At 28.9% G+C, this 26,444-nt stretch overlaps 1 protein-coding gene across 10 annotated transcripts in view; it reads left to right on the plus strand.

Annotated features, from left to right (window-relative positions):
- LOC121114803 (zwei Ig domain protein zig-8) overlaps positions 1-26,444 on the plus strand; it is a 221,319-nt gene that overhangs the window by 63,186 nt on the left and 131,689 nt on the right. For 4 of the 10 annotated variants that reach the window (XM_040708878.2, XM_071887247.1, XM_040708883.2 and 1 more), the window contains exons 1-2: positions 8,694-8,967; positions 15,205-15,323. In XM_040708878.2, coding sequence (XP_040564812.1) covers positions 15,269-15,323 — 55 coding nt within the window. In that variant the 5' untranslated portion in view covers positions 8,694-8,967; positions 15,205-15,268. Of the gene's footprint in view, positions 1-8,532; positions 8,968-15,204; positions 15,324-26,444 lie in introns of those variants that run through there. The other 6 variants (XM_040708879.2, XM_040708881.2, XM_071887248.1 and 3 more) reach the window with 6 other exon arrangements.

A 26,444-nucleotide genomic window follows, 5' to 3' on the forward strand; every position in this document is an offset into this window, starting at 1 on the left:
ATGCAAATATAAATCCTTTTAAATATACTTTTGGAAAAAATGAAATTAAGACTCATATGATTTCGATAATATATACCAACCTAGGGATAATATGTAGGATTAAGTGCTACATAGTAAAGAAGATGGGAATAAATCCATGTTTTCTACATTTTCATATAAATATAACTATCAGTGACTAGTACACCCTATCAGGTATTTTTGCTTCAAGCATATTTCGTCCAAATATATAAATAAATGCATTGAATACAACTTTGTTACTTATTTTTGGTTAACATTGATGTTCTTTTTGAATTTTTTTGAAGTTATATATGTAATTTGTATTAATACAAAAAGTATTAAATGGTAATTATCTATTGTCTTAAAGAAAAATGGCTTCAAGGCGAATTGTCCCTCGGAAAAATAGTTTAACGCGAAATTGTCTTGCATCACAATGCACATAGTAATCTTATTTGCATTGCTCAACCTTTCTTTCAAAAAGAGAAGGAAAAGAGATTCAAAGCTAAGTGGTATCTAGCCAAGTCATTCTTTTCAAATGTTTGAATCCTCTGAATTAACTAGTAAGGATATTCTACGTTTAACAAGATTAAGAATAGGGGGAGTAGATAAATAAATAGCTGGCAAAAAAACTCAATAACAGTTTATGATTTAGGGATACAATTGTGAAAAATATATAATAGAAGTTTAATTAGAAAATTGTTCACAACTTAACAAAATCTAATTAGAGTTTAAAGTTCTGAGAAATTATTAGGGGAATTATTAGTAGAACAATTGAGAGTTGACAAAAAAAACGGGTTAAAATTTTATGTCTGTGGGATATTATAGTGACAAAGGTAAAAAAAGAGATAATTTAAGTGTGTAAAAAAATCACATTCGAGTATATGTCAATAAATATAAGTAAGTGATACAGTCCGATTATTTCTCTGTAGAAACTGAGAGACAGCATCGGGAAGACTTGAACATTGTTGTCACAAGTGTGAAATTAAGGATATTGTATATTTGTTAGTTAAATATTTATTACTGTTTGCCATACATACTTAAAATAAAATTGTACAAATATAAGGCAACGAACACGACCACACAACGAGGTATTTGTGCTACTACAACCTAAACCTAGTTTATATTAAAAATTTTGTTCAATAATGTTTTTTATTTTGTTAGATTTCATAAATTTTAAAAAACAAATGTCTTTGTTTTCCTCATTCACGGCTTGATGTATCTCGTAAGATAGGGCGGGGCATCTATTGATGAAATGGTGTACACTTTTCAATTCTTCCATACAGGCATTGCACGTTGAGGTTTTATCCTTTCACTTACATAGGTGGGCTAGAAAAGGGTGATGTCCAGTGTATGCTTATACAATGAGTCTCGATTTTTCTCTTCCGAGTTTGATACACTTCGATTTCGGCTTATTAAGCGTACTATGTGTATGTTTCATACTTTGATCTTTTTATATCAGTCACACCAATATTGACGGAAAAAGTATTAAATTAACTTCTTTATGTTGCTTGGAGGCGTCCCTATAGTATACTGGTTTTGGCACTCAGTACCTCTCTTCGTAAGATGGTCTGCAAATTTATTTCCTGCAAAAGTCCTTTGCACTATTCTAGATGTATATTCTTTTCACTCATTCCTTTGATGATAGTTTCTTTACATTTTAAAACTTATTTACTAGTAGTAAGGGGATTAAAGATTGTAGCAATTGCTAATTGGGAGTCTGACCTGATTATTATATTGTTCAATGTTTTTCGTACTTGAGAGGAGCTTTTACACCTTGGGTTATGGAAAAACTCTCTGCTTAATACACAGAACCCTCTTTATTCAATGTAGCCATTGAATGAAAAATTTATACATCCCTTTTGGTGATGGCCCATCCAGTCCCAGTTCTCCGACTTCATCTCTAGACTTGTTTGTATAGACGATCGCGCCAGGATTCTTAATTCTGAATATTATCCATCCAAATGCAATTACTTTTTATGTAGTCACTCGGTTGATCCATTCCGGCTGTATGAGTATTTTATCACTATGAAACCGGATATTGTATTATTCTACGGCAATTTTATATACCTAGTTAAATAAATGTACCACAAATTATAATTAAAGAGATATATATGTAGACCTAAAATTAAACATTTATTTACTACGACTCCAGAAATTGTTGCGGTCCATTGTCACTGCCACTATCCCTAAGGACATCCATGATCATTATGAAGACTACACTTCGGTTTCAACATTTGAGATTAATCACTTACAATTTCATCGAACATTCTGGGCTTTTTTTTACGATCCAGTTAAGCTCATCGCTAAAGAAAATAATTATTCTTTGGTTGAACTTTATTTGGTGAACAATGCTTTACATTTTGTTACCCTGTAAACTGATATTTTATTTTGTAAAGATGTAATGTTAATCTTTAAGCCCAAATAAATGGCTTTTGTGAAATTTCTTGTGGTACTTTTCAGCGATTTTAGGCTCAATAAACTGTACTTTTGGATTAACCAAGCAGGTTCTTGATTGCACTAGGACAGTAACTCGCGTCAGCTTATGCAACCATTGAATATTTTTTAAGCTTTAAATTGATTTTCTATTTGATACGAAAGAAAAAAAACTGTTCTCAAACATTTACTCCTACACTTAAAAAAAAGAAATAAAAAAATAAAAAAGATATTGGCTCTAAATTAAAGTTGTTCAACCCTGTATAAAACTATTCCATAAACTAGATGTTTTACCCATTAATATTAAGGCTACTAATAAAATAAAAAATCTCAAATTTCACATGTAATCAAAAAAAGATCATGTATATTTTTCTTGAGTCAATTTGTAATTAACAGATCCATGATGGAATTAATTAGTTCATATACATATTACATATTTCATAGGTTAGTTCCTAATCTTTGATTATTCCGAATTATTTTTTTGCTCAAAAGTTACTTTATTGACATTATTGGCAAAACTTGATGGGAGAAACTGAGATAGGTTTGATATTTATAGTGAAAAAAAAGAGGCAGGTTTTGAAATAGTATACTATTTCTTCACGGAAAATGAGTTGGTATAAAATCAAGCTACTTATTATTTTTTATAAAAAAATAATATTTAATTATATTATATATTTAATCTACTAATTTTAATTCAGCAAAAATAGGTAATTTTTAAAGCCATTTTACAAATAATATTGCAATATACAAAGGTATGTGGCAAACTATAGATGATTTATTAGATGGAGATTTTATCACAACAATGATTTTGAAAAGAAAAAAGAGCACACACAACGACCGTTTTTCCATTTATATCTCAAAACTTTGATTTTTCTCTACGTTTTACAATACCATACCCATTAATTATAATTTCTGATTCTTGAGTATTGTGGTATGCAATATAATTTAGTTTACTCTAATATTTATTTTATAAATCTACTTCTTAAGTATATAGCAGAGAGGGAAAGAGTAAGAATAACGTAGTCACCTCTTCTATTGGCGGTTATATCATCATTAAACATTATTTATAAATATATTTGACTTTGCTTACACCCAAACATTCCAGTAGTATCCATGTGTTAGATCAATCATTTTTAAATGGACATTAGATCGATCTCCATCGATCAGAAGGATTTTCTCAGATTTTAAGTTGATGAATTAATTAATAAATAATTAGTTAATGACAGATTTATTCTCATTAATTAATGTTATTAGCATATACAAAAATTAATTGTAGGATGAACCAAATCATAGTGTGACAACCTAATCATTTTCTAGGACAACCAAGAAACAATTACATCTGAACAAAATAAAAGTTGAACTTGAAATTAATATTTTATGAACAAGAGGCATAAAATTTTACAATGTGTAAATAATGCACTTATTTAACTGTAATTGGGTTAAATTTCAGGTCGAACCAATGCCATATATAGTATAAATTATATTTAAATAGTCCGCCTAAAGCTCTATTAAAAGTTTGTAGTGGTTATAACTTAAAAATTATGACATAGATAAGAAATTAATCAGAGCAACATCAATACAAAATATCCTTCAAAATTGCCACCGTCTGTTGTTATAATATCTTTAAGTATGTATAAAAATTATTGACATAAATCTTGCACAATTTCTATTGAACCATCAATTTGCTCAGAAATTTATAAGGTCTGTTAGGTTCTTGCAGTAAGTCTTAAACAAATTCTTATTTTTTAAACAAAAATAGGCTAAAACATACCTCCATTTTTTTCAATTTTTTTTTTATTTACCAGAATTATTTTTATAAAACTGAGAATTTGAACATGACAGGGAACAAACAAAACTACCGTTTTTCTGAAACCAATAATTACGTCTCTCTTGGGTTATATTGCGGTGGGATTTTTTTTCAAATAAATTTTTTGTTCTTTTCTTAGTTTAGAAAGTACATAACAAAATTTTCAATAAATTTTACCCAACATAAGGCTATTTATATTAATTAAAAATAATTAACAAAACTTTCCATGGAACATTTAAACCTATTAGTTCACCTCTTAATTAAAGAAGATTTAGTTCTACGTTAACAAATTGAATTGCTTTATATTCAAATATATAATATAAGCTAAAGGTGATAAAGTTTTACAAAATTATGGTACATATATAAAAACTTAAAAATAGTGTTTTAACACATCTATCATGCGTGGAAACGTAATAGGTACGTCTATAAACAATTTATTCCTAACAACTTTGCATATTATAATCTTCAAATTTCAATAACTCTTCCTTTCAAAATAAATAAAAAGTTTTGTGCTGTAAAATGGGTCTTGTTTGTAGAAATGAAAATATCATGATAATGCGGCAATCAAATCAAATCTCTTAAATGAGAAAAATTTCTAATAACTGGGCTTCTTTGTTTTGAAGGGGGAGTTCTTGAAGCTTGAAGATTATAATGTGCCAAGTTCTAAGAAATTAATTGTTTTGAACAATAGATGTGGTAACTAACCTTTAGATACGGGTATGTGGCCCATCACTCCAGAAGCAAACAAGAATTTTTTTTCTTAGTGAATCTAAATAATATTTTCATTTTTCAATATTTTTTTTATTCCCATTTATTAAGAATTCCGTTGAATTCTTCCTATACACTAACAATTTCACTAAAACGTTCCAAAAATCCTAGCTCATAATTTAAAAAAAGAAAACCAGAATTGTACTTGTGTACAGAAAGCCATATCTGAGGTGACAAAAAGTTAATTTGTTCAAATCAACCCTTTAAATTAGTAGTTTTTATTTTTGAATATCTCAAAATATTCCGGATGTTCATATATATACATTGCTCCTAATTTACCAAAATATTGTTACGAAATAAGAAATTTTTTAATTACTCATTTCTTGATTATTGTTCGGAAAAGTTTTTGGCTTGACACCTATTGCATTAATTAAATTTTTTTAATATCTACTTTTTTTTAATTCATTATTTATATATCAACGTATTTCAATTAAGAAAAAAGTACAAAAATACCCTTAATATAACTAAATTATCAAACAATCATCATAACATCATCATTGCCCATTTAAAATTATTATTTAATTATTTTTTGGTAAGAAGTACATAATTTTTTTGCAAATATTATATATGTATGCATTTGTAAGCTATTGAATAAGATGGATTTTCATTGTAAAATACATGTTTTTTATAGATTTCATCTACTATAAAAATATTTATTATTTCAATAAAATTAAATGTGTTTTACTGAGAAAACTGTATAAACTACCAATTGTATAGGAGTCATCATTTTCTATTCTTAAAACCTTATTATTGCTATTCATTTTGACTTACAATTCGCTGCGCCAGTCTTAGCAATGTAGGACCCTATACTAAGGGGATGGAAGAAAAGGTAGCGAGGAGAATCGTTCGTGTTTTAGCCTTGTTAAAAAAGAAACCAAAAATCAATATGATAACACTGACAACTTGAAGAATGTTTTGAGGAGAGCAGCTTAGTTGTAATCACGTTTGAATTGATTAGCTACATGCAGCTGTGGCGAGGTGGAGAAAAAAAAACAGGGATATTTGCAAGAATTACTCTGATATCGATCTTCAATTCTATTGTAGAGGTATGAGCTGAACCCGAGATGAGTAACTCCATTTGGGACTAAATTGGGTCCTATGCCAAGGGGTTAAACTTAAGTAATTGAAAAACGACTTATTTTAGGGGTAAAACTTCAGGGAATTATCAACTCTAAATTCCTACTCCCAATTATTTATTCATAAAATACAATAATAAATACAAATTAATATTTGTTAATTATGAAAAAGCTCAGTAATATAAAATCAACATAGTATATGTATAATTTTTGGTTGTGGTATTTAACAGTATTTAATTATTAGTACTAATTTTACCACTTTAAATCTTAATATATGGTTTAGAATTGTTTATTTATTTAAGCAAATTCCAACTCGCTTTCATATATATATTTTGATAAATATAGATGCACAACACCATATTTATCATATCGGTTGTGGGAATCGTGTTTTGCGCAAGCGCACCCGCAAATACAATTTCAACTATCTGGTTCCTGTTTTCTTTCGGACATAAACAAGCCTTTATTCATAAGTCATACTTGATGGCCGATGGGTAATTTTGAACATACTTATAAAGATATATAACTTATGATTTTTTTAATATTACAAATTATCTGAAAGGTTACAACATATAGAAGCTTCCCTTCATCAAAATATAGCTTAACTTGGTACTATTTAATCAAAATAATATTATATCAAGAAAATGTCTAAATGTTAGTTATAATTTATTGTATGATACAACTAGTATTAAATATTAATTGTCATAATATAAAACTTTGGTTACGAATATCAATATAAAAGGTGGATTTAATCATCGTTAGACCTGAGATACAAGTATATAACTTCTATTTGAAAGAAAATTCAAGGATGACGTCTAACAAATTAACCGGAGTCCGGAAGTATAAAGAAGCACAATTAAGATTAATTGATGATGCAAATAAAATATGTGAAGTATAAATTAATGGAATTAATCAAAGAGTGTTAACGCAAATACAGTCATGTGGATTCAATATATATCGAAGAAGATTGTTTAGAGAGTGTGGTTTCCAATTTCCTCATAAGAATGGGAAAGTTTGCCGTACAAAAAGCGTCGAATGAACAAGATGTGATAAGAGAGGCCACTATGCAAGAGTATGCAGGTGTCTAGAAAAGAAAACTCTATTTTGGTCATCAACTCTATTCAAAAATTTGAACTGAATAAATTACCCATCGATGCATTGAATGTCCATGGAAATTACTTCAAAAATACAATAGCTACATATGAGAGTGGTGCAATTGTATATATCGCTGGATCCAGAGTTCAAAGTAAATATCGATTCCAACCCAATTAAAAGAGTATCGTTTAGAATATATCTATAACTTAAATTATTTATTTATTTACACATGAAGGAAGATAGATGGTTGTATATTATTAATATATAACTTCCCTATAAATAACTTTATAAATGTATATTATATTCTGTAAATTTATGCAAGACAAAATATATTTTTAGTTAGAGAAAATAAAACCCATCATTACAGGAAGTGTACTCATTACTTCTTAGTGACCACTGGCCATAAAGGATGAATAGTTAACTTTGGCACGAAATCTTAAGAATAGAAATGAGGCAATAAAGTAACAAATTATTTAATAAATATTGTTTATGTTTACGAGTTAACAATTAAATGATAACAAAACGTTTATTCCATTTTATGATCAACAATAACTTATAAACTGAGCCTATGACAATGTTCTTTACATTGTTTGCGTTTGCAATCTGAATATCAATCAAGTCACTAAGGTAAGGTCTCCCACAGAAATGTCCGTCCAAACGGACAATCAAAATTGTCGTCATTGACCTCCCTTGATGATCTCTTCTCTCATCTAGTGCAACGAAAATATCCTTTTCTTCCACATCTTCTTTTATTTTATTCAAAACTCCTTGACATACTTCCACAACCAAGTTCTTAACAACCCATCTACCTGGAGAAGATTTTTCAATAAACGGAGAAATTAGGAGAATCCAGAACATTTAAAGGGATGTTACACGACACAAATAACTGTGCTACGTCCAAATTAAATGATGAACTATTTAATTATCCTTCATCTTCTTGAGTCTTGTGTTTCTTGAAGACTTTTAAGTTGTTGATGTGATGGGAGGTTTTGGAGTGGCGGATTATTTCCCATAAATAACGGATAGAGACGAGAAACCGCAAAAAGGGTAAGATATACTTTGATTTTCCAAATCATAATTCCACACATCAGTCCCTCCGTTGTTAGAAACCCATGAAAAAGGGCACGTTTTCTTTGGCATGATGATAATGTACGTGAGAGAGTAGTGTGGGAAGTTACTTCGCTGATGATTAGTACAATACTGAGGAAAAATTGTGTAGAAGATGAGAGCTCACCAACGTGTTTTATTCCTTTTTTTATATAATCTGTTTCAACCAATCAAATTTGTTTTTTTTTTACGATTCCAACAACTCTCCATAGCACGAACCCTTCTTTTTGCTCCCCTCCTTCGAGTTATTGTGGGCGATAAGAAGAAAGAACAATCTGCAGCAATATTCGAGGATATTATATTTTTAAATATATATTATATTGGTGACTAGCCTGCAGGCGAGTTGTGTGACAAACTGCCTCCTTTTTTCTTTCACTTCCCCTGCTTAAGCCCACACTAGGAACGATTGCCACCATTTTGACTGGGAATAATGTTTATTACTTTACGCACCACTGCGATACTACCATATTTGTCCTATCCTCATCCTCCTTTTCTCCTCTTCAATATCCTCACGTCATCAAACCAATAGCCCTACATAGTACATATTAGCTTTTAAGCTAATATTATATTAGCTAAAAAGCTAATATTAGTAATATAACGAATATTCATCAGTAGTAATGTTTATAACGTGAGTAGTGCTAGTGTGTTCAGGTACTTTGTTATAACCAGCATCCATGGATTCGGAAGGTAGGGCTTTGATTTTAATATAGCTCACTTATTTTTAAGGATGTAAACTCATTAAATTTTATACTTCAATAATATATTTATAAGACGGGATCCTACCATCTGTATTAATACTTAATAGCATATCAATCGAAAATGAGTTTACAATAAGATACTACTATGTATTTATAAACTGTACCTAAATTACACGATCTAGTCTTGATCTTTCCCCTGACCATATCTTATATGAATCATTGATCACTTAAAACTCAATGTAAGCTAATTCACCTTTGTTAATACGTAACTCCTTTAGCACTGAGAATGATTTTTCAAAAAGTGCACCTTACCAATTATAGACAATTCCATGGTCAAACAAGGACTTCCAATTATAACTCCGAAACAAATCATCAAGGTTTTTATATTTGAATGTAGTAGAAAAAGTGATTCACTACTTAGGAGTTAAATAATAATGACAAGCTATAGAATAGAATATTTATTCTTCTGATTACCAATTCCTAAAAAATTAACAGGCCACGAAAATAATACGTACAATTTACCTTAATTATAATAGGCATAAAAAATAAAAAAAAGTGTTATGTTATGTCAATTTCAGGGGATGATGCGTTTGGGAGATACTTTATGTTATGTATTAAGATGGAACGTATTATTTCTCGTCGTCAATTCAGGAATAAACAGAGTCATGAAGGAGTAAGTAGGAGTAGGGTTTATTCTCGAGACAGAGCCAATTCTGAACTACAAGATAAAATGATAACGTACTTATAAAAAAAGGATAATACTATGCAAGTACATTCATAAAAATAAGAAAAATCTCTTAACTGGGATAATCATTCCACCCATCTAATCAGGAAAACATAAATTAAATACATAGAATCATCCCACAATCAAGACGACCTCCAAGGGCAGAGTTGATTAAGGTGTCTTCTCCCAACATCATCATAGCATTTTACATACCATACAGTTGCTACAAATGCTTTAACTAGAGTTTCCTAACCCACTTTGGTTTCCCCCGTCTCTAGCATCGAACCCAGACATAGTAAGTAAGATATAGTGCAGACTCCTACCCTCTTTCAAATGAACCTGGACTGTAGTTGTCTTCATCTGTGAAAATTCGTCACTGAAAATTTGGTTTTCATCAAAGATCCCAGCGTCGATTTTTGTGAATTCAGAGAGTGACACAAATTTGGATGTTTCTGTAGCTTCACCAGACCAAAATCAATACAGTCCCAAAACCCAAGAATAGGGTTTTCCATCAAGCGGGCCTAAGGCTTTGAGTTTATCACCTCCAAACATCCTTAAGGAACCAGGGCTCTCTTCTAAGCAATCCAATTTTACAAATTACCGTGAAGTATGTTGACGTTGGCAACCAAATCCAAGAGAAACTTTATTTTTTTACCCTTAACCACAAAATAAGCATAGACTCTATCCTCAAGACCGTTAGTTACAGTTTATACTTTGATGTTCCCTTTTCAAGATTTAAATAATAATGATAACAGCTTTTGAAAATAAAAACAATGTTCAGGTTGCCAACAACAACAACAACAAACTCGCACACTAAAAAATGGTTAGGATTTACACCGAGGGTTGTTTTTTATTTCATCTAATTTTGTAATGAAAAACATATATTTGTACAATATTTACTTTAACACTGAAAATAAAATGGAAATAATTCACAATTCAATCTTTCGGATAAAAAAATAAGCAGTTGAACTATTTTTAAAACTCTTCCCTTATTTATTTACATGAAGTTGATGGTTCGCTTCAGTAACACAAAGTTTAGCTAAGATATTAAATATTTTCGATGCAACGTTATTGAAAAAAGTTATGAGTATCTGATTTTGTTGCATGATAATTTTAGTTTTATAATTGATTGAGTTACTCTCACTCCTTTGCAAAAATTGAACTGGATAAAAATTTTTTAACAGTATACATTATATTCTATATGATATGTGTTTCATTATAAAAATTGTTCAAATTAAATATACATAATACGTATTCTATGCTATTGAAATGATAATTGATTAATGGTTCCATATAGAAAATGAAATTACTTTTTGAAATGAGGTGTTCAATTTTCAAGTTACTACATTTATTTTATTAACATGAGAAAATAATTTGCACTCCCGTCAAGCACAAGAAGAGTGCGTTTCATATTTATTTCTGTCTTATCCGATCAAGTAGTCTCACTGTTCTAAGCTAATAAGCGCACATTCAAAAATGACTTAACAGAAAACAAATAGAAGGACATTACTTATTAATTGTGATGAAAGTCATATGTATCTTTTGACTGGCAAGTTTTTTTTGGAAATGGTAATTTGAAGAATGATTTTTCTTTCCCTTAGATCTGTTCATTGTTAATTATTCCTGGAAATATGTTCAAACCTTATTCGTGTGTGCTCATAAAGGACAGAGTGGAACCTTCAGATTGGTTGTAGAGCTATAATTGTAAGTCCTTGTTGGACTCTGAGTAGAATTGAAAATCGACATTAGAGAAATTCTTCCGAGTGTCATTTTTTATTTCCTTCTCCCCTCCCTTGTTACAGCTGATTGAAGCTGATCTAATGAAACGTCATTACAGCTAAGCTTCCTCCTCCAAAACATTCTTTCAATTGACAGGGTTGCAATGTTGATTTTCGGTTTCTTTTTTAACATGCCAAAATACACACGATTTTCATCACTACTAATCACATAGCAAAGAAGACTATAGTATATATTTTGGGATTTGAAAACTGTCGAAATTCACCTTAGTTGTGTATGAAAAAAACCGAATATTTTGACAGCTTTAATAGGTAAAATATCTGTTGACAGAGATCACTATAATAACTATACTGTTTCTCACTCGCCAACAGTATATTTTTTGTTCCAAGTTTAAAAAAGGGAGGATTAAATTAAATGGAATTGACCAATCAAACAGAAAATCATATATAAAATTATTTTTTACAAATTTTATGTTATATTTACTAAATTAAACAAATCGATCCTATAACTATTAAGAGTAACAGTAAATTGATAAATTATCAATTAAGGCACCTTATACTTAAAATCATTTTTAAAATGAGTGGGGGGAATATTCACATTTGACCCAGTGCATTTATCCAAAAATTTCTAGAATTATTCCATTCGTAGAATAGTTATTAAAATGGAAAACAATAACTGGTAAGTGCAACAGAATAAAATAAAACATTTCAAACTACATTTCTCACAGTTAAAGGATCGGCCGAAAACTTATCTCCTACATTTAAAACACGTTATTAACTCATAGAAATAAATTATGACCCCATTGAAAGGAGATACAGATGGTATCGTCAACTTGGGAGTGCTAATTGCTCTTTTAGTTGTAGACATTTTTTAGAGAGTGAAACAAAAAATTAAATTAGATCCTCATTAAAAATGAACATTAGGTCCTAAAGTTAATTAAAAGAAATTTTCCCATTCAACTCTTCTTTACAAAACGTTGAAGATGATTCATAAACATTTTTGTGAATGATTTCTTATGTAGATATAACAGACAGATGAGATTACCAGAATATAAAATTGAATTTATTACATCAGCGGATTTATAGCCTTTAGCATAGTAAAATGTTTACAACAAAAGTTTTACGTTGAATCGGTCTGTCCATCATAAAACGATCTTACTTATATCGATGAAACGGGGACAAATTATACCTTAAATTCATTTTTGGATGCCATGGATAAAGGTGGGCTCAAAAGATCAACAAATGTCATGTACTTGACTACAATCTTTATCTTTATAAAATATTACAGATTTTTAAAAAATAATTACTATAAAAACACATTATTTACATTTAAGAATTCAAAACATGTACTTATTTGCTGTTAGTGTAAATACTTTATTTAAAAAAGAACATTTATCTTGGATAATGACAGCAAAATGTAAATTAATCCAAAATTTAATAACTTTTTAGATAAAATATCTTGACAATATGTACAATTTGTTTTTAATTTTTTTTTCTTATGAGATAAACAGCCAAGATCATTGTGTTAGGAAAAAATAAATAAATATAAGATAAAAGTAAGTTTGCTAAATTAAATAGTAAGATTCGATCATTAAATTCATCGATTTCGATTGAGTTCATATTAATAAATAAATAAATGTACCAAGTAAAGTTATAAAAAATCAATTTTTTTCCTTTAATTTTTTCTATAAATTTCTTATAAACCATACGATTTCCTTAATCATGTAACTATTATAAATATTCACATAACATAACATAGTATCGATTAATAGTTATGTTCTCCGATTGATTTCAAGAAATGGTGAGCTGATTTGTTGATTATAGAAATATTCAGAAGTTGATGATTGAATCAGATCCATATTTAATTAATCTCTTGGGTTCTAAAATTGAAACAGTTTTTATAAGATTAATTTAGTGTAATACTAAAAGTTCTACATTACCACATTCTTTGACATCGTCATGGATAGATAATCACAATCTGTACGCAGCTCAATCATGATCCAATGGCATTTGAAAGTTAAACATTATGGCGTTGATGTTAATCTGTCTCTGTTAATTACTTTATTTAATAAGCAATTATAAATTATGATAATAATTGAAAAACGACCTACAGAGGAGAATTGATGACTTGCCGATTTTGTAAGTTTATCCACAGTCAAAGAAAAGAACGTGTTATAATTTTAATGGTAGGTTTATCTTAACAGTGAGGGACATTTGATTATATGAACAAAACAAAAGTGTTTGGAGGAAGAAAAATTCCCATCGTCAAGCATGGGGTGGAAACATTATGTATTGGTGGTGTTTCTCTGTGAAGGGGAGATGACAACTTCGCCACATTGAAGGGAGGATGGACCATCCTCGGGGAAATCTTGGGTGACAACCTCGTTACCTCAGAGCAGGGAACTCAAAAAGGATAACCCAAAACTTACGACCATAGAAACAAAGGATTGACTAAAAAAGAAGACTGTTAAGGTCATGGAGTGATCTGTCCAGTATTCAGACCTCAAACTCGTTGAAAATCTTGTGGGCAAACTTACAAAATAGACAAGAGGTCAATTACTTATTTTTCTACACTGCTAGTGAATACGACCTATTAATTATTATATTCAACCATAGAATGTTAAGAATGGAGTTTTCTTACCAGTTATAAGTTATAATGATTTTCGTTGAAAATAATATTCTATTTATTTCAAATTTTTCTGCCAAAATTTTATTAACCAACATTAAATTAAGAATTATTCTCACACAAATAAAAAAATTCATTACACATAATAAAAAAGTGTAACACAATTTCTTGCATATCAGGGCGTGTAAAATATAATGCAGACTCCAGTAGTAAAGCCCTCCCTGGATAATCTAATCAAACGTCATGTCTGCTAAGCTTTTCTTCTACAAAACATTCTTCCCTTAAAAAACTTGTTCCTTAAACAGAAGGTTTTCCTCAATTCAGATAATATGCTTACAGAAGGTTCTACTTTATAAATTATCAAATGTGTTTCAATTGCATTAACTAAAACAATATATTTTAAATTTCTTTTTTCCTCTTTACAAATTGTTTCGTCTAATTAATCTATCTTCTTCTAAATGAGAAGCTTTGACTACTTCAATTCAAGTACTTGTATATTTATGATGACTTACTTCTTTATCTGAGTCATCACCTTGCTTTGACAATCACACAATTGGCAACGTATAGGAAATTTGATGATCTTTCCTATTTTGCCTTGAAATTAAACATAATTAATTTCATTTTATATCTTATCAACATAACATTTTCAAGCATATATTTTCTATGGTATAATTATTCAGAATAGACAACAGGTTTGTAATTTGACTTAACGTTAGTAAACCACCTAAAAAAATATGAGACTTTTTGATTACATAATAAACATTCAAATTTAATCATGGGATAATAAGTCTCCATACTTGCTAAAAAATGAAAATTATTTAGAATATTCTTCATGAAATGACGATGATGTTAATCTCTTCAACTATCTTCAGTTGAAAAAAAATCTTTGTAAACGAATTAAATGTAGTTTTTACTCATTTATGTATTATATAAAAGATAATTATTAAAATAATCGTTTAATGTATGTATTCTTAATTTTTAACTGCCAAAAAAAAATATTTTGGGTGAGCTGCAGTCCTAGCTACGAACTGCAACTCCCTAAATATAAGAGTCTATATTTTAATTTGTTCTTTATATCTATTAATGATAAGAAATTAGGTACGAGTTATTTTAATATAATTGTTATATATTTTTTTCCAGAAGCAATGAGTAATTACTTGGATAATATCTTAAGAGCTATGAAGACAATCTAGTACAATTGGTAATGCGTTCAATTAATTTATATTTCTTCATTAGATTCGTCATTCTCATATCTTTAGGTAAGGTATATTTGTAATAATAGTATACGTGATTAAAAGTTAAAACCAATGACATAACTTATTATATAACGATAACTAAAATAACTAAATATGTTGGGTACTAGGTACAATATATTTTTGTTTTTTGTACTATCACTAATACATGTACCTATGACAATATATATTTTATGTGTACAAAACGTTTAATTAATTTCATACTCCCCATAGTCCAGATTTACGTTCAATGATGTGATTTTTTTTTAAAAGTTTATTGTTCTTATCTTTTTGTGATTTATTAATGAAGTTCAAGAATAAGTCAAAATAACAAAAATAACTTCATAATTTTTATATATGTGTATATGGTTGATATAGACCACAGGAATATCGTAATAAAATGATTTTAAATTTGACAACTTTTCATAAGAAAAAATGAATTTTTTGTTGGTCAAAAAAGTACGTTTTTTATTTTAAAAACAACAACACATAAAAATACAATTTTATTTCTTATACCTTAGTCCTTTGTAGAGCAATATCTACAAAAAGTTGTTAACAAAATTATGTCCATATTTAACATTATTGACCATTTTAACTGGATGCGCAAATTGGTCAACAGTGACCTAAAAATATTTTTTTCTTTAACTTTTTTTCGTCTTACGGATAAGTATGACCTTCGAAAAATACTTCATATTGACCTTTTTCAGACTAGAAATTTCTCTTTTTTTCCTAAACATTAGAAAAAGTAAAAAAAAAAATTATTTCATTTTTCTTGCAAATGGCTTGAGTACAAACTGTGTCTTATTGGTCATTTTGACCTGGTTATTATAAATCATTTTTAAGATCATATGTTAGAACCCCAAAGGAATATTCTTGTACATACCAAATATGATCCTTTTGGACTCTTGTAGATTCAGATACACAATTTGATTTTGAGCGACAAAGATATTTGAAATGCAATATATATGTACATGAACGCAACTCAAAAGTAACTTTATGACTAAGAATTGCGAGATCCTGAGGATGTATCAGATTAAGATAATGTTGATGAATACATGACTCAACCTCATATGAAGAAGATATTTTTTTTCCTGAATGTGATATTTTCTTTTCATAAAATTATAAGATTGAATTGTCATCATTGGCAAAAAAATAGAAACAAAGGTAGTAATTATACTCATAATATCATACCAATGACTCATGGACCCACAAGATATGCCATAGCCCTTTCGGAGGTTATCTTTCAATATTTCGCCTGTTCATCACCACAATTGTTGAACAAATCATTTTGAAAATAAATAAATCGGAAGATTTTACAAAAATAAGGTGATAATTTAACAACCCTTGATAAGATTATTTCAAAGTCACATTGGATTATTAACATTGGCAGGCGTCTATCAGTCTAGCGGTGAGGCTACTCCTAGTCTTTGGGACGCAAAAAAAGTAGTAGGTCAATTTTTAGGCTACAATGCTGTTGAAAGAATTCCAGACATGCGCAATTTTCCATCTCTAAAAACGACTGTGAAACAAATTCTTCGTTTAAAAAATGTAAAAAAAATATATCTGTATTAATGTATGATGTTCTACATGTTCACGCACTTATTAGTTTTGTTGGATTTTTTCAATTTTTTTATTTTTTTCATATTGTTTATTAATAAATTAAAGAAATATGGGAAACATGCTATTTAATTATATTTGGGTTTTTATAGTAATTGTTAAGCAGAATTAATTAATATTTAAATTAAAAATTTGTTAATTATTTTAATTCATCTTTTAAAATATATTTATATTTTTTAATATTCCTTTAATTCGACAGATAGAGTGCACTGAATCAATTTAAATAAACATTATTGTATTACATTTACACCATACGACCTAGGAATCTTCTTTGACGACTGGGGCGTGAACCTACGGACATTAAGTTCAGGAGAGTAATTTATCCTGAGGGCGTTGTCCATCGAGCTACGTCGTTTGCAGTACATGCAAAATAATAATTTTATTTATACTTAATCAGTGCAACTCCATCTGACTAATTAATGGAACATGAAAAAAATTGGAAATCCAATTTATCTTGAACTTAAATAAATACGGTGTTTATAGTAAATATTTAAGAGCGGGTCATTTTTAATCTTTAGGCAAAGGCTGTGTATAAAAAGTAACGACCACACAAGAGTTAAAATCTTTATATCGAATGCATTGTATATGATTGATTCATATTCAAGGAATATGGGGCTTGATGAAATTTCATTTCTATTCTTGACTTATCTCATGAATATTTTTGAGAAATTTAGATTTTGTCAAATTATACCATGTTTATTTAAGTGGGTCAATACTGACTCGTTTGTTATACTTAATGATATATGTATGTATATAGGCCATTCTATAGAAAATTTAAACAATTATTTTTTCATTCGATTTTAATAGAATTTACTTATTATTGAGAAACTAAAAAATGATATTTCAGATCTACAACTCAATGCAGGTCTGAGTTCTGAGCTACTTTTCTTGATAAATTTGATCAAAAAGCGTGTTGAAGACCCTTGCTTTTTTTATTTTAGTTCATAAACCACTTGCCTAATGGATACAGATTTAATAGCTAAATTTTTAATAGTTATCTCATGAAAAATTATGTTATCCTCAAAAGTATTTTTGACTTTAAGTATCTCAAACTCCTCTGATCTTTATTTTTTCTATGGTGAGATATAATCACTAGTGGGAGTACAAGGCATTGATCAGTTTTATAAGGCTCCTATCAAACGTTGTCTTTCAATTTGATTTGTAGTTTTATTAGACTCTCTTAATCTTTTTTAGCAATAGTATCAAAGTCGAACTTCTTCAGCATGTTAAAATAAATTGAAAATGACTATTTTGTTAAAAATGCGACACAACTTACTGAGTATATATTAAATATAGTTAATGTAAGACTATGAATAAAAATAATTTCTTTGGTGCTTGTAAACAATGCTTGTTTCTTTTCAAGTTATATTAGAATTTATATTATTTTATGCCATCGTTATATTTTTTGGATTTATTTTAGTTTCCTTGGTGAGTATTAAGTTGAGGTAAAAGTAATTTTTTTTTTGTTGCTATACCTTCTGTATCCTTCCTACAAAAACGTTGGTAAAATTATAGAAAATATCTAGATAGACCGTCATGTTAGCAGTTGTAAACTTATTATGAAATATCAAATTTTGATTAAGGTGTATAAGTAAATGGAAAGAATAAAAGAAAACTACAAATCTACTTGGATACTTTATTTGACGAAGTTTAAAATCCTCAAATAACATATATACTAGCGGCTCCTAAACAGTGCCATTATTTATACCAGAACATATTATTAAATACTTTAGGGGTCTGCAGTGATGAACTTAAGTAATAAAATGTATTTAAAAGCTTACAATGCATCAAAAAAAGATTTTATTGATTTTCTACCATCATAATTACCTGAAAAAAAAACACAAATAAAGTTAATCCTTTTTCTATTGAAAATGAAGGATTTGGAACGTAATATATGTATGTTTGATGATCCAAATAGGTAGTACATTTTTATTTTTCATGTTTGCAATCTTTGTAATTTTGTTCTAAAATAATTATAGGAAGGGTTAAAAATGATCAATTTCTATATAAATACTATTCAAAGTATACATATCTACTTTTTATTACACTAGAAAATACTTGAATATTGTGTTGGTTTTTATATAATATTATTATCCTTTTAAAAACCTTGTTTCCTTCACTGAATTTGTCTCTAAAAGTTTTGCAATATATCATTAGAATAATTGTCGATAGAGAAGAAAACATCTCCTTTAATTACATTCAAACTTCAAACCAAACTAAGTTTTTTCAGAAGTATATTTGCTTCTGACATTCAGGATTGTAAGATCTCCCATTTACTAATCCCTTGTATATTTTTGTATTTATTTTAAATTATATTTATTATTTGACTTTTTGTTGTATTTTAAGATTTGAAAAATAACAACAATAAGAAAACAAACTTAAAAAATAAAATGAGTGTTGGAAGATGAAAACTGAAAAACATAAATATAAATCCTATTTATCAACTGTCAAATCTGAATAAAATAAACATTCGCTTGATAACAACTTCTTCCCTTTTTTTTTTTTTGGTATCCACTTCTTTGCTATTCGTTAATTTGATGATAAAAAATAGAATTATGTAATAATTTCATTCATTACTCTTGAACGTAGTCATTCCGAGAATGTTTACCAAGAGAAAGAAGGTGTAAAAATCACAGAAAGGCATATTCTGACTCTTCATTATGTTTTTCTGTCAGAGTTTGCTCTTGTTGAGTTGTTTCATCTCCTTTCTCCTGAACCCCTTGACTTAATTAATCATGAGGTAATTATAAAAGTATCAATATCTTCAATATGGAGTCGGTATATAAAATGTCCGACTCCAACTCCAGTATTTTGAATGTTCCCGACTCTAACACACAATTTTACAATAATAAATTTTATAGGTTATATAAGTATTATTGAGTCATTTGAGTGTAGAGACTATAAATAAAGATTTAATTTATAGCTATAGATCGTTATTAGTTTTATGTAGTAAATAATTGTGCCAGGCATAAAGAAAATATTTGGAATATAAGATATTTAACAAGATGAATAATAAATGAAGCTGATCAAAAGTTATATGACTCATATCGATTGCTAGTTCATTCAATAGATTCTGAACATAATTTATTCACTCGTAAGAGCCATTCGAAGTGTAGAATCTGGGCTGTGCAGCGATCATGAAGAAGCTTATAGTCGTATTTTTACCATCTTGCAAGCATACCGTCTTCAAACAACGTTGTTATCTGCACACCCGACACCGATTGTCTTGTAATTGGCCTAGGCTGCTGTTCCTCTTACGACCCTTCATTGAAGATATGTATAGAAGCGGGATTACAAAGCATCAACACTCAGCGATATAAGCATAACTCAGATGCATGCAGCACTTGACGATACATTCAACAAATCACTACCTGTCTATCATGAGGCTATACATCGCCATTCAATGGAAAGGGGAAAATAAGACCACTAAAGCTCTTCCAGAAAAACAAGGACAGTATGTATCGATAAAGTTTATAATACAATGTGTAAATGAAAATATGGTGAGATTGGGATTGTTATTATGTCCTGATGAAGCATTATCCATGTATTGTTTTAATTTAAAGGAGGTACTTTTTGGGGCTGTCTGACTTAACTTTCCAGAACAGAAATTTTTTGTCAGTCTTGGTTTTTAAATAACTTGAGATAATACTCTACATTGATGGAATTTTTGTCTGTGTACTTTATGCATTGAAATAAACTGTAAATTCAACGGATTTTTTTTTTTTTTTGGGGGGCTGACCTCACTTTTCAGGCAGAATTTTTTTGTCAGTCCTGGTACTGAACATTAGTGCAAGTTTTGTCCATCCACCTTATGGTTAAAAAATACAATCCAGAGGCTATTTTCTGGGGCTGGAGGCCAGTCCCAGCAGGGGGGGGGTGTGCTCAGGCTGACAATAAAAATTTCTATGTTCTAGTTGACATAATTAATTTCAGGGAGTCAAACCTTCTGTAACCTATGGAGTGAAATCTTCCGAGTCAGGCCCTCGGACTATACGCTTCTGTATATATATATATTCTCTTTCTTCTTTTTTGAAATAAAGACATAAGTTTTTATACTCGCTATTTTGGTGAACTCTCCTTTTCTCTAGTACTTCTTGGATTGTAGATTGTAGCTTAAAATTCATTAGACTTACAAAGAAAATCGCAATTTTTCTAAAGAAATTGTACTCACAAAACATTTTCTCCTACACTGAAAATATATAGAAATAATTAAAATATTGTTTGTATCTGTAAATATATTTTGTGTTTTTTTTCTTTTATATCAATATATTTTATTTAAACGTTTCAAAGCTAAAGATAACGCTAAATCATGGAAATGATGGAAATTTTTTTTTTTTCCAAAAATACTCTCTAAAATCAGAAATATCGAGTTATATAGGTCATTTCAAATTTTTTGAAGTTAAAGCAAAGAAGAACACACCATCGTGTATTCCAAAAAAATTTAACATGAATGTTGATGGGACAATAATTTGGACCCTTGATTGTGTTAACATTGATAAGCAGTTGCATATATTTAAAGTTGCTAATAAACTAGAACTATTTAAGTCGCTGGTGTCAAAATATATTAACAAATTTTAAAAATAATATACATAACAGTTGATTCTATGAATATAAGATTTATATTCATTGCATTACATAATTGGACGTGTTTATCAATGAGATGTTTAATTCGTCTTTGATATACATAGTCTCAATGTATCTTGGCAAACACAAGTTATAACTAGAATGGCCACCTGGAAGAGTGAAAAGCATCCGAATAAAATAAAATTGAGTTATATATTTCAATATTTTCCAAAGTTATGGTCGACTAGGCATATTTTACGTTTTATGTTACTTTGACCTCTCATAAATTTAATGCCCTTTTTCTATAATCATATACAAAAAACTTCGTAGAAAGTTTGATCAAAACCGATCTGTAACTTTAGTACGCCTTAATTCTGGTAATAAAGTACACATATTAGGGAAATAACTTGAATTTTCTTAAAGAATGATTTCCTGTAATGCGAATGTATACACTTTTACATTAAACTATGACCCAAATAACCATTATTCCATTCAATAAAAATAATTTTACACATCATATTTTCGGATTAATCACAAGGAAATTAATTTTTTTTATTTGATAGCTTCAGATTAAAAAAAAACTGTGCTCTACACGAATATGGTGGTATTCCTAACCGCCATTTGCTCTTGGCTCCTACACATATGTAATTCCTGTATATAAATATTTATAGATTTAGAATATTATTACTATGTGTTAGAGAAACTGTTATTAAAAGGTGGGTTGCAACTCAAAAGTGGATGACACATCTCTAATAATTTGATCAAAAATATAAATATAATAAATAATATATTCACTGTGCATAATATTTCAAGGTGCTGTACAAGATTTATACAAAAAAACATCACTCTTCGCAAACATTATTTAGAGATCTAGAAATTGCAACTATTTTCTTGTCTCCTTCTACTTTTTACAATGTATTTTAATTATAGAGGGTTCAAAGTTTGATTTATAATGTTTTGAAATTAGAAATGAAGTTTGCTCTTTTTAATTTAGTTAAAAATTGCATTTTTTTTCTTTTTCAAATCTTACGCATTCTTTCAAATTGATAAGTTATAATTTTGATTTTATATCTTCCCTCGAACTCATGCAACAAGTCCAATTTACTCAGTTTGACTTTGTTGCATCTAAATCATCTCTCTTTTCCCTCTCAACACGCTTCCACCTCAGAAGTAGGCCTTCAACTACGACTTCATACGAAAAATAGGTGCTCTTCTTCTTCTTGTCTCCCAAAATACAGGCCACAGGGGTAGTCCAAATTCTCTCAATTACGTTACTTCTGAAATCTGAGTTGAAATTAAATTGTACCAATTCAAATAGAAGTATTTTAAAATCTGTGCTTTGACTTACAAAATATACTAGACATAGTATATATTACAGATAATGAACATAAAAAATCATATAAGAAAATTTAATTAGCAAATACTTAAGTGATAAAATATTTCTAGATCATTTTCATGTCTGGTTTGTAATTCTAAATGATCTAAACTTACAATACTTAAAGTATTAGTAGCAAAAACTGGAAAAAGTGGAAAAAATAGTACTAATTGATAAAAAGCCTTATTAGATACTGTTTTCGAAGTTGCAATTTGGTATTGCTTTTAATACATCTAAGATATCATTCTCATCATATGATTGATCAATTCTACCTAATAACGCAAAAAATTATTACTTTGTATGGCGTTACTTTTAGAAGATGAACCACTTTTGGGACATCGTAAAAGTTCCATTTAGATATTTTGTCCCAGATATTTAGGTTGAAATTCGTGATAAAATCTCTTGACGATTTTCTCATTATTCTTTTGGCAACCCTCATTCACAACATAAACTACAAGGAGTTTGATGTTTCTTGTGATACGAAAGTGTATTCATCCTTTTGCTATAATTCCAGAGTTAAGATATTGTCCTGAATTACTTCATTTTAAGATTATATTTACTTTTATGAACAATAAATTACGTAGAGAAGATATACATATTGTTTATGTTACAATTATGTACACATCTTCTTCGTATAAATTTATATACAAGTACTTACAAGATCATAATTCATAATATATTTACATTTCCTTTAGATATATTTACAATAGAACATATAAAGGTATAATAGAACACACATACCCTCCTTTTTATTTTCCTCCTAAACTGTAAGAGGTAAAAATTGTGTTTATTTAGGCACGTTAAAAAAACAACCAAAAATCAACATAGTAAACCTAACAATGTGTAGACTGTTTTTTAGAAGAGCAGCTTAGCTGTGATACCGGTTCAATAGATTAGATAAAATCTAGCGTGACGATGGAGGAGGTGGACAAGGAAATAAACAACTACATCGATAATAATTATTACAATGTCGATCCTGAATTCTACTCATAGTGCAACAAGGGCTTATAATTTAAACTCTACAGCAAATCATCAAAGTTACTCTCCGTCTTTTATAAGCACACACCGAAAAATGGCCCTTGTTATTAAAAACCTTATTAATTTCTCATTTTGGATCCCAATGACATAAAACAAAGACTGTCATAATAATAAAAAATATTTTTTTTTGTAGAGGGAGACTTATAGTACTTCCGACTTAAGTTGCAACTTAACTTTATAACTTTAACTGCTTCTTTTTATTTTTTAGGAAAAAAACTGTATCAGTAAGGATAAGTTGCAGGTCGTAAGCATTTTCGGCATGTAAAAAAAAAATGAACCTTGACAATTAAAATAATGTTTGGAAGAGCTTTGTTATTACAATGTTTCATTAGATCAGCTACAATCAGTTATGAGATAAAAAAAAAAACACGAACACCACTCCGTATCAAAGAAATACATATGGACAGGAATGATTCCATTGGTGATCCTCAATTCTACTCTGAGGAACTTACCCTTATACATATGAGCTGTTTGGAAGTCAAACAGCTCATAGGTATTACTCTACATTATTCATGAGCATGTGCACTAGGGATCACTAATTACTTAGTTATTTTCTTCTCAGGAATTATGATAACAGCTAAAGAAAAAAATAAATACTGTTCGAGGTGACAACAACATAAAAACTACCACACTAAAAATGATGAAGATTTACAAACCTAGAACTAAACCTTCTACATTTAAAATGGCATGAATGGAAGGAAAATATTATAATAATGCCTTTTTATAGATGTATATTAATCTTTTAATCTTTTTTCCTACCATTATTTACAACAAAAGTACTTTCATATTTCTTCTTTTTGGGGAGATTTTTTCACCACGACGATAAAATAATGAAGAAACATAAATTAAAAAAACATCACTAACAAAGTTTTTCTTAATAATAAAAAAAATAAAAAAATTGTAGCCTACAGAGAGCAACATTTTCTATACTATCAATAAGCATTAAAACCTATATAAATATACAAACAAAAATGATTTTTTTTGTTTTAAATGTTTCTTTAATTAATCAGATGGAGTAGCGTTTAAGTATAAGTAAAGTTGATAATATTGTAGAGAAAAACGCGTGCAAGGAGAAAGGAAAAAAAAGACATATGGTATCATTGTTTAAAATACTGATGTGATTATCATCTGCCTGCTTTATTATGATTTTTGAGGGTATAACGAAAGTATTTATTAGCAAAATGTTTAATGAAAATATACTACGTATAATTAACTTCGACGTTTTTTATCCGTTACAGTAGATTTGAAAACGTCACACTCCATGAAATTGTAATTCATTATGAACCTTATTCTCAGAATAATAGCTAATGAAACGACAAAGTAGAGTATTTCGAAATATATTTGAAGTTCCAAGTTTAAGAAAGAAGGCTTTAATTAAATATAATCTACATACTAAAAAATATACCATCATACATTTATGTTAAATATACAAAATTAAACAATTGGAATCATATAACTAATAGCAATAAATTATATATACAGAATATTGAAATAATAGATTGATCCGAATAATATTTTCTTGTTCTGACATCGGAGTCCAGTTAAATATGTTATAACTTTAGGTTGCAAAATACAAGCCAGACGTGGAGTTTAATCAAAAAAGATAATCACCCCCTTTTCTTCATGTTGAAGTTGCTAAATACAATTGTGCACAGGATAGATATATCTACCGATGAGATCTAACTAATTATTAATAATAAAGTAAATATCAAAATCATAAAATTAGACAATAAATATAATAATCAAAAAATGTTGGAAGTAAATCCATCTTAAAGATTTAGACCAAAAGCTAATTATGTAGTAATGTCCGGCGATATTACTCCGTATTAAGAGCATCAAAAAAGATATTTTCGCCGTTATTTATGCTTATATAACAACATATTATTATCATGAAGGATTTACACAATTGCTAATTATAATGATACACCCAATGTAACTACCCCTGTTGTTATAACCATTTAAGCAATTGTTTTTGCCTTTTATGAGTTTTCTGAACACCATTTCTTGGAGCCTATCAACCATAGCCAAGCCTTAAGTGATAAAAAAGTAATATTTATTGATTATGTAATATTGGAAAACCTAATGATCATACCCAAGTCTTTAAGTGAAGAAACTTGTCTCAGACAAACTAGTTGCGAAACATCCAAAGCTACTACCCCCGTTGTTGTTACCATTTAAGCAGTTGTTTTTGGCATTTAATGAGTTGTGTATCATAATTCTTGATATGTTTAGCTAAAATAGAATCATATTTTATGGTTAGATTTAAAAAAAAATGATTAATTACTCTTAGATAGTACAAAGTTCAGAGTTCCATATCGAAATTAGTAAATATTTTATACTTTTTACTGATATCTTGATCGTCATTTGGTGTGGATGACTCAAAACATTTTTATATGTATTTCTATAAATGACATCAGTACCAACACCCTCCATTAATTTAATGATGGCTCCTCGGGAAGGGATAGGTTTAACCGTGTATTTCTCCATAAATTTTACGAACGTAGATGATTAGCAATGAATAAGGGTATATACATGTAATAAGCATCTTTGTGAGA

This window comes from Lepeophtheirus salmonis, chromosome 3 (assembly GCF_016086655.4).
Source record: "Lepeophtheirus salmonis chromosome 3, UVic_Lsal_1.4, whole genome shotgun sequence".
Taxonomy (NCBI): domain Eukaryota; kingdom Metazoa; phylum Arthropoda; class Copepoda; order Siphonostomatoida; family Caligidae; genus Lepeophtheirus; species Lepeophtheirus salmonis.